Below are 14822 nucleotides of genomic sequence, written 5' to 3' on the forward strand. Positions count from 1 at the left end.
AAAAAACTATACATGTAAAGAACTATCATCTATAACCTCTCCTCTTTTCTGAGGTATTTAAGACTATCTGTGAAAAATCCTACCCTACATCTTTCAATCTCAGTTTTCAGAGGAAAACCAAATTGCACTAAATTTTTGGGTTTTCCTACATTTTTCTACTCACAAAAATAAATACATAGAGCTGGGAGTTTGGCCTAGTGGTAGAGTGCTCGCCTAGCATGCACAAAGACCTGGGTTCGATTCCTCGGTACCACATACCTAGAAAAATCCCAAAAGTGGTGCTGTGGCTCAAGTGGTAGAGCTCTAGCCTTGAAAAAACCAAGGACAGTACTCATGTCCTGAGTCCAAGGATGGGCAAAAATAAAATAAAATAAAAATAAATAAATACATAAATTATGTGGCTATGTACATAATAAAATAGGAGATAACTGCTCATGAATTGGTTTTTACAACTGATGGCAAATCCTTTTATCCCTCCTCATTTTTCTCACACTTTCTCTACCCCCATCTTCTCCCCAAGTTGTCAGGATCGTTTTTCACATATTGTCTTATAAGTCTAGCTGCTGCATTGGTTCACCCTGTGTCCTTTGTCTCATTGTTTTGTTGTTCCCCCTCCCTTTCCTAATTCAGATAAATGTGTATTCAAGGCCCAGGTTACCATAATCAAATACAGTGACAACAGGAGATTAAACCAAAGGAGGAAAAAATGAATAAAAAAGAAATAACTTCACATAGTACATTAAAACCAACAACAAAGAAAAACCTCTTGTTTCCATATCTTGGAGTTAATTTCGCTTAGCATCATCTCTGGTAGCTATTGAGCTATTGCACTCCTCTGCTAGGAAAAATCCTTACAAAGGAGAAAAATCATGGAGCCTATGTTTTTTGGGTCTGGCTTATTTTACTTAATATGAGTTTTTCCAAGTCTTCCCATTTCCTTGCAAATGGTGTGATATCATTCTTTCTGATAGAAGCACAGAATTCCATTGTGCATATATATCACATTTTCTTTATCCATTCATTTATAGAGAGGCATCTGGGTTGGCTCCAGATCTTAGCTATGATAAATAATGCTACAATAAACATGATTGTATTGGCAGTGTTCTTTGCAGCCTTCATTGCAGTCATGTGGAAAACAATGTAGAGGTTCCTCAAAAGACTCAACACAGAGTCTATGACCCCGCAATCCCACTACTCTTACTTTTATAGCAGCATATTTGCTTCCTAGGGAATATTTATGTTATTTTGTATTCTTTGCCTTTTAATAAAATCCTTACATTCACATCAACAATATTTTTGTAAAGTGAATTTTTAGCTGTGAGACTTCTAAATCCTAAAGCCCTATCGCATTTTTTAGGAAAAATATGCTATTTTTCTTGCATTTTGTTTTTTTAATCTGTCCTCTTTTAAAATTTGCTTAGATCTATATTTTCTTTTTTTAATTAATGATCTTGAATAGTTTGTTTCATTTTAGGCATCAATATTTCTTCTATCAACTGCCAAAGTAAATTATCTTCTTGTGGTTTTTTATTACATAGCTTCTTATTGTTTTTTTTAGAAACTCTTTGTACATTTCATGCAATTTTTTTTTACCAAGTCTGCCATTCACCAATTGTTTGACTTTCTGGGATTGTTTTCTTTGCAAAATAAGAATTTTAGTGTTCTTCTCTGCTACCACTATATGTCAGTCTTTTCCTTTATGACGACTTGAGTTTTACTTTGCTTAAGAAAGTCTTTTCTCTTTAAGCCTCTACATCCCTACAAACGGTGAAGTTATTGTCGACTTTAAACATTTAAAGCAGATAAGGTGATATAATTTTGATCTTAAGCTTGATTTAACTTTGATTCTAGTAAAATGAAATAAAATCTAAAGAAAAATTTTCAGCAGAACTTTTAGAATGAGGACACCTGGGGCAATACATAGGCAAGGTTAAAAAAGAAAACACAATTCAGATGAACACAATTATCTTCACTGATAAGAGTAACCAAATTAGCGGTTGGTAAAAGGCCAGATGTCTAAAAATTTAGGCTATAACATATATTGCCTCCAAAAATCTTGCATTATCAGATTAATTTGAATTGGCTTCTTTGAAGTGAATGCAGTATCTCGAATACAAAACTGTCTGATGGATCACGAACAATGGGAATAACAATATACCAATATACGCAGACATAAGAAGGAACAATCTTCACAGTAAAACTGGTGACAGATCTGGATCTGTAAAGACTGAATTCTAATGGTCTAGAAAAAGAGAGAGAAAATGATTTTAAAAATCACGTACTTTCAAAATGTTATTAAACTGAAAAGCATGTTCTATACATCTGCAAACATAATATACTTTTGTCAAAGAAACACATGGTAGAAAGTTAGTAAAAACAGACTTTAGAAAACTCCATGACAACTCTCTATCCACAAGTTAGTGTGCTTAAGTCTCATATGGCTACCTCATCAAAACAGACTAGGAATAAATTTATTTATTTATAACAGCAATACGAGCACAACACACCAGAGTAAGCAAAAAGAATATTTCTAACAAATGAGAGAGATAGGTTTGGGTACAGTTAACTGAGAGTCAAATTTTAAATTAAAAAACTCTGAACAACTAAAAAATTGTCTGACAAAATGAATATCAGGAAATTGAAATATGTTTCCTTTAGGGTGAAGGGGCACATGAATGGAGGAAGGGAAAGTAGACAAATACAGTCATCACATTTAATGTACATTACATAAATATGGAACTGCAAAACTGGAGAGCAGAGATGGGATGGGGAATGATGGGAAAGCACAATGGCAGAGTAACGCTGATCAAGATGAATTGTACTCATAGACTGACTTGTGCAAGCGAAACCCTTTTGTGTGGATACTTTTAAAAAATTAAAATAAATAAGAGGAATATTCAGAACAACCATGGCTTCCTCTCTTATGATTTCCACATAGTCCAACCAGTGATAAGTGCTCTAAAATCTGCATCACCTGCAGGGTTGTTTTTTTTTTTTTAACCAGTCCTGGGGCTTGAACTCAGGGCCTAGGCACTGTCCTTGAGCTGTCATTGCACTAGGGCCCTATCACTTTTACCATAGCACCATTTCCAGCATTTTCTGTGCTTGTGGTACTGATGAATTGAACCCAGAGCTTTGTGCAGACTAGGCAAGCACTGTACCACTAGGCCACACTCCTGGCCAACCTGCAGATTTTGATAAAATAAAATCTATAAAAGATACACACTACATTATCAATCAAGTGGAAGGTAACTGAGCGTGATCAAGGTGAAGGAAGCATGAAACAGTGCAAACATTAAATCTGGATATCATTTTAGTGTAAACAAAAGTTTTCACCATCTCTGGTGAATACCCTGAGATCTTCAGGGAAGAGTAATAGACCAGTTTTCCTTCTGAAGAAAAATAGGATCAAGGAAACTGCTGAATATTACATAGTTAGTCTGCCGGGGAGTCTTCAATGTCTACTGTATTTTCTTCTTGTGAAACAACTTACAAAGTAGTACATTCAGGCCTTCCATATGTGAAAATCACAACTCATGCAATCGTTTTGAAAGGAAAAACAGACTTCAACTTTGTGAGACAAGTACTTATACATATGCTACATAAAACAAATTCATTCTTTGACCTCCAATTTCCATACATATTTCTCCACATACCTTCCTTCCTTCCTTCCTTCCTTCTTTCTTCTTCCCCTTCCATGAGTCTCATTCCTATAAAGATGGGAAGCCATTCAAAAAAGTAACAATAAGTATATGGATTTCAAAGCAATCTGTCTGATAAAATCTCAACTTGTAGTCTCTGATAACAGTGGGAATTGACTTTTTTAAATTATTATTATGATTTGCAGGTACTTATGACCACAGAAGTTTAAAATCAGTTTGCTTTAAATCAGTTGGCTTCCTGTCTCCCTATCATTCACATGATATTCTGTACTCCACATGGCACAGTGTTACCTTAGACATGAAACTTGATTTGTTTACTAATGGCAGTGCAAATCTCCCTTTCAGATTATGGAGATGGAGCATTTCATCAGAGAATGCTATTTATATCTTGAGACTCTCTTGTCACAATGCCACCAGCTGTTGCTTTTCTTTGTACACTGAGAAGTCATAGCACATAGTGTGCATGTGTGTGTGTGTGTGTGTGTATGTCTGTTTTCTAAGTAGACAATTCTATCAGTAGTTTCCAGTCAAATATATGAACCAAACAGTCAAGTTAAATGGTACTTAAACATAGATGCATAGATTAACAGAATGATATACAACAATACCATGTTGCTAAAATAGATCAAATGACCTCATCAAGAATGTTTGAGGTGTCAAACTTATCCATGTTAAATTTCAAATTTTAACTGTGAAAAGCTCTCTAGCTCACCATCTGTTTTTCTAGTTTCTCCTATATATAATCAAATTTCTTTCAAACAGGAGCGCTTACGTTGACAGAGTAAACGAGTCCAAATATTTGGCTTAATAGATTTTCACAATAATTAATCAAATGAAATTAATCTTTCAATTGAATTGACATTTACATTTGTCTGTTTGATCTACTATTTTGAAGGATATTCATAATATTTTGTACACTACCAAAAACTACAGAAAAGCATATCTACTTTTATTTGTATGTAAGACAGCTGGCCTGAAGTACAATCATAATATTCAATCATAGATGAGAAATGTTTTAATTGGGAAATAATTGGTAAGGTTTTCTTTGTTTGAAGTGCTGGGCATCTCATAAATAAGCAAACACTTTACCAGTGAGAAATATTCCCTGCCTTATATCTAATTTTACTGGATCACAATCTTACTTATAAAAAGTACTTCTTTTAATAAGTAAGGTGCTACTGGACCTTTTTAAATGTCCTCACTTCAGAGAAAGAAACTTTAATTTGAAAAAAAATTATGTATTCCTGTTTCTATTATGTACCCTTGAGTTTTGGAAAATTAGCTAACTTCCAATGATACAAATTCTGTAACATTGTGTGACGAGCACATTGTTACATAAGGTAAGTAAAAGATTATTGAGAAAACAATTGTGTACAGCTTACTTATTAATGTGAATTAGTAAATGCAATGTGCAAGTAGAATTTATGTTTTGGTAAACCGATTCACATTACTCTCCTATCTTTCTTCTGTGGTAAATTTCATCCAGGAAAAGTAACAAGTAGAATAATTTTTCCCAGAAAATACTCACACCTTAAAGAAAACTATCTTGGCGAATAATGTACCTGAATAGGAATTGTTTTGTGCTGGTCTACTAATTTTTTAAACTACCAAAATTCCATAATCTTGCAACAAATGAATAGTTAGAATTCTGACTTAGCAGGTATCTGTGACTTAATTTCCTCTAGCAAGGCATGTATTTCAAATAATTAGATATTTTGCCATAAATCCCCACATAATAGCTATATCTGAATTCACAAAAATGTGTGTAACATGCAAACTTCTATTTCTGAATAATTTGCCTCCAAGACTGTGTAGAACAACTTTAATTATCTCAAATGCATGTGTAATGTTTTATGCTTTTTAAAACAGTCAATGAAATAATTTTTGACATGTAAAGTTTGTATCTTCCACTTGGTTTTCAGGATCAGCATGATATTCTCTTTATTGCCAGGAGATGGCGCTATGGGTTTTCAATCACAGAGCTAAAAAAAAAAAAAAACAAGTCACAAATTTGCTTTGGTTCTTATTCGTGAAAGCTCGAAAACTGTTCGAGTAATTTTAACTTTAAAATTATTATTTTCAAGTATTTTTCCTGTTGTTCGAATAAAATTTAACTTTACCAATCTTTTAGAACGCCTCCCACCATTTTATGAACACAAGATTCCTGGAGAGGCCCAACTAACAAACAAAATCAGTCCCTAGGGGAAGACAACTAAAAGCATTATTATGCCCCACATAATTGAATTCTTTATAAACTCAGGAGTTTCCTCGTTTTTATCTGCATCATTCTCTGGCTTTTCATCAGTTATAACCAGGCTCCAAATAATTCGATTGCCATACCAATCACATGGCTTTAAATGTCACCAAAATGGGGAACTATCCCAGCCGGAGACAGGTGAGCCCTTCCCAGTTTGTATGCGTTGCTCCTAGAGTTGTTTTGAATAGGATATTTTAAAAAAATTAAAAGAAAAGTAACTACTTCTCAGTGCTGGGGGCTTCTCTTTACTGACTATTCAAACTTGGGCTACTTTTTGTCCCCCAAACAGGAGCGACAACCAACCTCCTTTTATTTTGCTTTTAAATGAGTTAAGGAAAAACAGGACTTTCATGAAAAGCTTTGTATCGGGTTCGGGTTCGGAGGTCTCAGGGATCAATTGCCAAGCATGTAGGGGTAATGACAAGACTTGAATTCTTGGATTGGGGCGTGGAGGGCTGGGACACTGCCAAGTATGTTCGAGTTGGCTAGTCTCTGGTCTTCACATTCTTTACATGGGTAGCCCCCACTTTGTCCCCAGACACACGTGGAATCTGAACCTCCCCTTCCCAGAGAGCTTTGGAGAGAGTGAGATGAAATCCAGGGCAAAATGACACCCAAGAGCCTTGCGGGGAGGGGGGTGGGATATGAACGTGAGTCTCTGGGTCGCCAAGCAAATCCTTGCTTTATCTAACCATGAATCTTACACTGAGTAGTCTCGGCTACACAGACTTTTAGGCGGACTCCGTGGTCCCCCAGAGAGGGCAGAGTGGGCGAGGCAAATGCAACTTCAAGGTCAAAGGGATTGCCGGAGAAACAGCAGAGCCAAGGCCGGGGTGGGGGGCTGGGGGGGGCTGCGCCCTGCTTCTCGCCTCGTGTTCCTCAAGCGCATCCTCAGAGATGGCTCTGTGCACACTCAGAGTTCTCAGAGTTTCCCGTGGGGTCTCCTCTCTCCTCTCTCCTCTCTAGACGAGACCTTCCGGGCTGGACTCTTCCAGCCTGCAGAATCCCTACTCTCAGGTCAGCTCCCAAACTAAAGTTGATGTTATGTTGGGCAAACTTTGTTTCTATCGCTTTAAAAAGCAACACTCTACAATAGATATCTGGAAATCCGAGGACACACTTCTCCTTCGGAGAGAAAACACAAGAGAGATCCCAAATCCAAGTATCGCCTGTTTAATCTAAACTAAGCAACACACAACCGTGGATGACAGTTATATTCGTATCAAGGGAGAAAACTCCCAGCTTCCCAGTTGAAAGGTACATCGTGTTCCGTTCTGATCCTCTTTGGGCTCTTATTTCAAATTCCCAGCACCTATGAGGGCGTTCGCTAAGAAAATGATGACCTAAAATTGACTTTACAGTCACATCCTCTATTCCAGTGCGGTGTCGTAGCCCAATGGTTTAGAAACCTTCCAGAGTTCTAGGAGTGTGCCTCGCAGCCAAAACAAACCCACGCTCCCCTGGACGCCACGCGCCCCTGCCTGTGTGTACCTGCACAAGCTCCTCCAACCCTCGGCTAAAACCCCTCCCTTCGGGAAAGAAAACACCTAGCTTTGCGGGGCCAGGGGCCATCGATTCCCCTTTCGTGGCCCGGGCCTCTCCCTCCCCACCCTGGGGTCTAAGGAGAAAGCTGTAACTCCCAGCACTGCGGAATCCCGACTTCCCTTCTCACGGCGGCTTCTCAAAGGGTCATCTTTGGGCAGGACCCCGGTGTGCTCGTCTACCGCCCCAGCTCCTGCGGTGAGAATACTCTGAAGGTGGCCTGGTCCAACTCAGACGCTTCCCCGACCGGGCAGAACAAAGTTCAAGCGCACGTCTCCCCCAGCTCCCGCGGGTCTGGGGCGGAGGGGATGTGAGCCACTCAGTCCGATCACCCCTCAACCATGCAGGAAACCAGACTGCTGGGTTCTGCACAAGTGCCGGGAAGGCACGGAAGCCCCCGTGTCTTAGGGTGGGAGATGATTAAAGCAGGTAACGAGACGTCGGGCAGATGTGTTTTCATTGCCCTATAAGATAAATGCAGTGTTAAGTGCCTGACAACTTCCCCGAAGCAATCAGCAAAAGTTTATGAGTGCATAAACCTCAAAGACCATTCCCCGACGTGGTTAGAAGGACGGCGTTTAGAGCTTCTATAAATTCTCCGACCATTTCCCAAAGCAAAGTTTCCAGCGTCTATTAAAGCAGCCACTTCCTCCGGGAAGACTGAGGGGATTTTACTGAGTCGAAAAAGAAAGAGGGGTTTTTGCATCTTGCTCAGAGACATAAAGTTGAGCAAGTTTATTCCAGATGTTCAGAAGGATGGAGGGCAGAGGGGTCAGAAGACGTGCGTGCGCCAAGATGTTCGGGGGGGGGGGGGACGGGGAGCAGAATTACCAGCTTGCTGAGGAAACTCTAGGTCTGTGACTTTCCTGGGCAGGGCACGCTGTGCCCCACTCGTGCCACCAGTTGCCAAACCTGTCCACCTTTCAGGCCCGGGAGTAATAGATCTGCCCCTTCAAGTTGCCCACTGTAGGGACCTAAAGAAAGTTTCAAACCACAGTAGAGAGGCTACATGGAGAATGAATCAGACATTAGGACAGGTTGAGTTACCCCGCCCAGAGCCATGACCGGGCTATCCTCATAAGTAGCAGAGGGTTGGGTAGATTAATATCCAAAGGCCCACCAAACCAAGTTATATCTATCGAATAGAAAACCCTGCCTTAAGTATGATCGCAGGGAAAAACAAAGCTGCTAAACTGGATTTTAAAAAAAAGTAATCATAGCACTAGTGTCCTTATCTTCACAAAGGGAGAGATTAACAGCTGCTGGAACCCGGGGGGGGGGGGTGCAAAAGAAGGAGCAAATTGGAAGTGAGGGGCCACCTGCAAGCCTTTGGGTCCTTAGGAGACTTCAGGGCAGGACCCAGCCTTCCAATGCAGGCCTGGGTCTCTGGCCACAGAGCCTTCTCCAGCCCTCTTGCTCAATCTTTGAGTTCTAACAGAGCCAAAGGAGCTTGGGCAGTGAACGAATGCATAGTTGTTGATGGCTGTTTTTTTGTTTGTTTTTTCGTGCCCCCTGGAGATTGGCTCTCAGGCAATTAGTTTTGGAGAGATAGCTCGAGGTCCCTTTTCAAGCTTTCCAGGTGAAGATGCAGACATTTTGAGACAGCCTTCACCCTTCCTTTATGAAATAAGGCGCCCAACTGTTCCGATATTACCATTCAAAAACAGGTTCTGTGGTGAACCTCATTTGTGAATCTATTACAGAGATTAATAGATTATTTCTCCTTTTTCAACTAATTCTCAGTGGGGAAATTTAACCATATGGTAAGGAGAGAATTAGAATTTCATCACATTAGAGCAAAATGTAATGAAAAGAGTCCAACACCTGGGGCCAAGTCTGAAAGCCACAATTAAAAGGTTTTTAATGAAACCAGAGAAACCTCAACCAAACTGCACAGCATTCAGTAATTCTGCCACAGAAGAATGTTTGGAGGTGTTGAGAAATATTGTTTTTATTTTTGTCGTGAGGATGGAACCGAGCTGCTAAATGCCATGTGCTCTCAGAGACCCAGAGCCACGCGGGCAGTTTTCCATCCGGAGAGGCACACTGGCTTCCATAGCTCTCTCCCTTTAACTAATCCTCCAAGAGAAAAGAAACCCAGGCAGGTCCAGATGTCCCTAACCGTCCTCTTATCAGAGGTGGTTTGGTTTCTGGCTAAATAATTATGAACAAATACCCTCGACTTAGACTTTTAGTGTTGGCTCTTCCTCGAATCAACTGAATCTGTAGGAAAGTTTGAGATACGAGTTTCTTCCTGTTCAGGAATCGGTGGTCTCACAATCATATAGTTGGGAAACCATGGAGGGTTGGGGGGGGCGGGGAAAGGATGGCCCTATCCCATTTCTTTTCTCTTTTTCTTTTATTTCAAATCAAATATGCTGCATAAGCAACTTGCTCTTCAGTTCACCTTTCATTTCATTTCATTTCTTTCTTTCTTTCTTTTTTAATTTCAGTTTTCTCAGCCTGATAGGACAGTGGAAGACTGTGGAAACCCGGCAGGGATGGGAGGGGGTGGGGACGGGGAGCGAATTGCTTTGCTCACATACCAGCTTTAAAAAAAAAAAAAAACAAAAAAAAAAAAAAAAAAACCAACTCTGGAGTAAACGTGGGGGCAAGCCAGCTGGGACACCCCTGTCCCCCTACACCCCCCCTCCACAGTCCCCTCTCCAAACCCAGAACCTAGCCTTCCTACGAGTCTGGAGGGGTGGGGGGTATAAATGCTCGTCCGGAAGGGTAATTTAGCACCAACGGAGACAGCAGTGGTGAGGGACGGGGAGTGGGGGCTGGGGTGCGGTGGGTGGGGACGTCTGCTTTTCTACGGACTCCCAGGCTCCGCCGCCGGTCTCCAATTTGCTGAAGGAGCAAAGAACATCCTCGGCTCTAAGTAGGGCTTTTAGTGTGCTCATTGATGAGTGAAAGTCGCCACACATGTCAAGCTAAAGGCAGTTGTTGGGTTACTAACAGGACCCAGTGCCTTGCAAACATATGCGCTAAGCTGTGTATACAGATGGCAGGCGGAATAATGGAGCAGGCGCCTTTTATAAAGCGCTAGCGGCTGCCTGTCTCCAGACCTGGGAGATGAAACTATTCAGACTCGCGGCCAGATAGCGCCTGCGATTGTTTGTTACCGTTTTAATCCTATTAATTAAAACGTTAACCTGATTGGGTAGAAAGCGCTATCCCAACAGGCAAGTCTTCTTCATAATAACCTATTCAGAGATAATGATGTAAAAGACTCCCCCGTCAGCGGCGGCGGCGGCGGCGGCTGCTGGATGGCTCCGGAAATCTCTTGAAGGTGAATGGGAGCGAGCTAAACGGTGCGGAGCGGAGGCGCGCGGCGGGGCCCGGAGCGGCGGGGCCCGGAGCGGCGGCGGCGGCGGCTCGGGAGGCGGCACCGGCGGCGGCGGCGGCTCCACTCCCGGCGCGCCCACCCTCCCACCATGCGGGGCCGCGGCCCATGGTGAACCCCAGCAGCCGGCACCATCGGCTGGAGACGAAGAAGAAGAAGAGGAGGAGGCGGCGAGCGCGGGGGAAGGCGAAAAAGAAAAAGAAAGAAGGGGACAAGGCTGTCCCCGGCAGCCCCGGGACCCAGCCGCGCACCCGCTCCCGAGCCCTGCTCGCGCGCGCGTCTCCCGGACCGCCTGACTCCCGGAGCGCCCCCACCCCACCCCACCCCTCCCCGACCGAGCTGCGCACGCCGGCCGGCCCCGGACCATGGAGCGCGGGCTGCACCTCGGCGCGCCCACGGCGAGCGAAGACGACCTCTTCCTGCACAAGAGCCTGGGAGCCGCCGCGGCCAAGCGCTTGGAGGCGGCTTTCCGCTCCACGCCCCCGGGCATGGACCTGTCCCTTGCCCCGCCGCCCCGGGAGCGGCCGACGTCCTCGTCGTCGTCGTCGCCCCTGGGCTGCTTCGATCCCGCTGACCCCGAGGGGGCCGGGCTGCTGCTGCCGCCGCCTGGAGGTGGAGGTGGAGGCGGAGGCGGCGGCGGCGGCGGCGGCGGGGGCGCGGGCGGCGGCGGCGGCGGGGTGAGTGTCCCCGGGCTGCTCGTGGGCTCCGCTGGCGCCGGGGGTGACCCGAGCCTCAGCAGCCTGCCAGCCGGGGCCGCCCTGTGCCTCAAATACGGCGAGGGTGCGGGCCGAGGCTCCGGGGTGGCCGAGAGCAGCGGCGGCGAGCAGAGCCCCGACGACGACAGCGACGGCCGCAGCGAGCTGGTGCTGCGGGCGGGAGGCGCCGACCCGCGGGCTTCCCCGGGCGCGGGAGGCGTCGGGGGCAAGGCGGCCGAGGGCTGCTCCAACGCCCACCTGCACGGAGGCGCCGGCGTCCCCCCGGGGGGCCCGGGCGGCGGGGTCGGCGGCGGCGGAGGAGGAGGAGGAGGAGGCAGCGGCGGTGGCAGTAAGAAATCTAAAGAGCAAAAGGCGCTGCGGCTGAACATCAACGCCCGGGAGCGCCGGCGGATGCACGACCTGAACGACGCGCTGGACGAGCTGCGCGCCGTCATCCCCTATGCGCACAGCCCCTCGGTGCGGAAGCTCTCCAAGATCGCCACGCTGCTGCTCGCCAAGAACTACATCCTCATGCAGGCGCAGGCCCTGGAGGAGATGCGGCGCCTGGTCGCCTATCTCAACCAGGGCCAGGCCATCTCGGCCGCCTCCCTGCCCAGCTCCGCGGCCGCAGCCGCGGCGGCCGCTGCCCTGCACCCGGCGCTCGGCGCCTACGAGCAGGCTGCCGGCTATCCGTTCAGCGCCGGGCTGCCCCCGGCCGCCTCCTGCCCGGAGAAGTGCGCGCTATTCAACAGCGTCTCCTCCAGCCTCTGCAAACAGTGCACGGAGAAGCCTTAAACACACCCGAGACTCACACACACACACACGCACACACACTACCACCCAACATCCCAAAAGCTAGAGGAAAGCGACAAGCTGCTTCCCATCCTTTATTTTGGCCCCCTCCCCTCTTAGTTATTGTTGTTGTCGTCGTCGTTGTTGTTGTTGAAACACTTGCAGGACAAACAAAGCAGAGGCAAGAACTGAAAAGTATCTGTGATAAATTGGACTTTTAAGCCGCGACGCCCCCAGCACCTCGGTCCTTTTGGGGTGGGGAGAGCGGGGGAGGAGGGAAGGAGTCAAGAGTTCGGGATGGAGCACGGATGTCTTTTCTTTCTTTCTTTCTTTCTTTCTTTCTTTCTTTCTTTTCTTTTTCTTTCTTTCTTTTTTTTTTGTGGTGATTGGTGGTGGTGGTTGTTCTCAACCATGCGACAACTTTGGTGGCGGCGGCCTAGACCACCAGGAAGCAAAAGTCTTCCATCAAGGTGAAAAAAAAAAGTTACAGAAGTACTGTACTGCTAGTGATTAAGTGTGGGGAGTACTGAATGGCTAAGTACTGACCCCCAGTGTCCGAGGGGACCGGGAGTCTGGGATTGGGAGGCAGGGGGAAAACAGGATACTCATTCAGACAAATCAGAAAGGGCACTTGAAAAAAATGAATTTTAATTCTGAGCCAGGAGGAAAAAGAAAACTTGAAATGTAGACTTATTTAAGCTGGGGTGGGTGGGGAGGAGGACGCACAGAGAGACATGTCGCTATGAGACTCATATTTTTTATTGTCTCTGAACTTTATTCCTGTGAAGACGCTCCAAGTTTTGGCAAGAGTGATATAAAAACAACTGACTGTGGCTGAGAGAATTGCATTTAGATATATTTATGTGCACCTTGTTACTTTATACTCTGCAATGATGTATGAACGATTCATGGTATTTATTTGTTATTCTTCTATGATCTTTCCGCATCAACAGTATTTATCATGTGTTAAGGTCATGGGTCTTATGTGCAGATTTTTTTCAAATGCCTCTAAAATTCTGTTTTATAGATTAACTTATATTGCGTGCCAAGTGTTTAAAGGTTTATTTACCAACAAATATGAAGACAAATATTGATGTATCTGAGCTGCTTAGGTTTCTGAAAGATCACCTGGATATTTTCAGTTGCATTATCCCTGTATTGAAATTGAGCTTTAATAAATTGCTTCAGTCCAAAAATTACAGGAAAGGTGTATTCTTAATTGATGAAGGAAATTGATCTCTATTTTGAAAAGGGACTTCTTTGCATTCCAAAAGTGTAAAAACATCACAGCAATAGATCCTCAGTAAGAATGAGCTAAGCAAATATTTTTTTCCAGGCTGTGCTGTGCATTTGTAAAGGTCTAATTTAATTGCTTTTAATATATATGTACATATATAAGTTATTTTAACTGTGGAGAATTATTTAAGTTAAAAAACTGGTTTGATTTGCTTATGGTGTGAAATTCTTTGTTATTTTTCTAGAAAAAAAATTAAAAAAAGAAGTAAAATAAAACTAAGGAAGAGCAAGAAGCTGTTTACCCAAAGTGAGCTTTCAGTTTTAGTTTGCATGGCTGTTTGTCTGCCTTTCCATCCTATTAAAAAAAAATCAAGAAAACCTTTAAAAAAATGAAATCCTGCTACTTTTCACTCCTTGCAGATAATACAAATTCAGTTTGTCAGGTTGGTTGGTGAGTTGGGAGTTGTGATGGATCTATTCGTGGGTTTCGGATGTGAAAAGAATGATATATACATATATATTAAATAGTCCAATCAGATAATGACAGTTATGTATGACCATTTGTATGTGTATCTATGTCAGAAAGAATCTTTATTAAAATATTTTGATCAAACATTTTTATTATGCTGTGCTTTGTGGAAAGAGCAATCACCTCTTTTTTGTTACTCTTTGTTGAAAGGTAACCAAAAAGAAAGGAGTTTCAGAGAAGGTATGTCAGGCATGCATATCAGGCAGGAGTAGTTCTGATTTACTTGATTACTTGTTAAAAGGTCTACAGCTGAAGCAGGCCATGGAAGGAGAGGTGACAGGGATCAGTGGTAGGATGCAAGAGTCCAGTGCTCCCAGCTCTGTCATGGCCTTAGAAGGCCTTGCTGTCTCTGGAGTTCTTTTCCACTTGTGTGATTTAGATTAATTTTTCCAGGGGCTGCCAAAGTGGGTGAAGTTTCTTACTTCACAGACTTGCATTCTTAGTAAATTAAATTTATTGTTTTGTGATGAAACAGTCAACTAAGTTCAATTACAGGAGTTTAAATAATGTTTATAGAAGTTTCTGGCACTTATTGAAGGTTTTTAGATGTTTGGATTAGGTTGGGCAGGGTTCTGTCACAATGATGTATATGCTTTCACTTGAAGATCTATATTGCCCAGAGCTGTAGTTGTGCTTTGTGCTGCAGTAGGGGTTTTGGAGGTGGGCATAAAATTGGTGATGTTGGTAAAGAAAGTATACTGTTTCCTCTGTGCCCAGTAGGCTAAATGCACTTTTGTCTGTATAGCTTCAGCTTATAAAG

At 43.8% G+C, this 14822-nt stretch overlaps 1 protein-coding gene across 1 annotated transcript; it reads left to right on the top strand.

Annotated features, from left to right (window-relative positions):
• Positions 1-11093: 11093 nt before the first annotated feature.
• On the top strand, positions 11094-14307 carry Bhlhe22 (basic helix-loop-helix family member e22). The gene has a single exon (XM_090338881.1). It carries the CDS (start codon positions 11176-11178, stop codon positions 12298-12300), a length of 1125 nt encoding a protein of 374 aa, XP_090195007.1. The 5' UTR covers positions 11094-11175; the 3' UTR covers positions 12301-14307.
• Positions 14308-14822: the final 515 nt, after the last annotated feature.

The sequence above is a fragment of the Megascapheus bottae genome, chromosome 9 (assembly GCF_031878675.1).
Source record: "Megascapheus bottae isolate mThoBot1 chromosome 9, mThoBot2.hap1, whole genome shotgun sequence".
Lineage (NCBI taxonomy): Eukaryota > Metazoa > Chordata > Mammalia > Rodentia > Geomyidae > Megascapheus > Megascapheus bottae.

Coding starts and splice junctions, on each gene's coding strand:
- Bhlhe22 (XM_090338881.1), top strand. CDS start 11,176: ATGGAGCGCGGGCTGCACCTCGGCGCGCCCACGGCGAGCGAAGACGAC.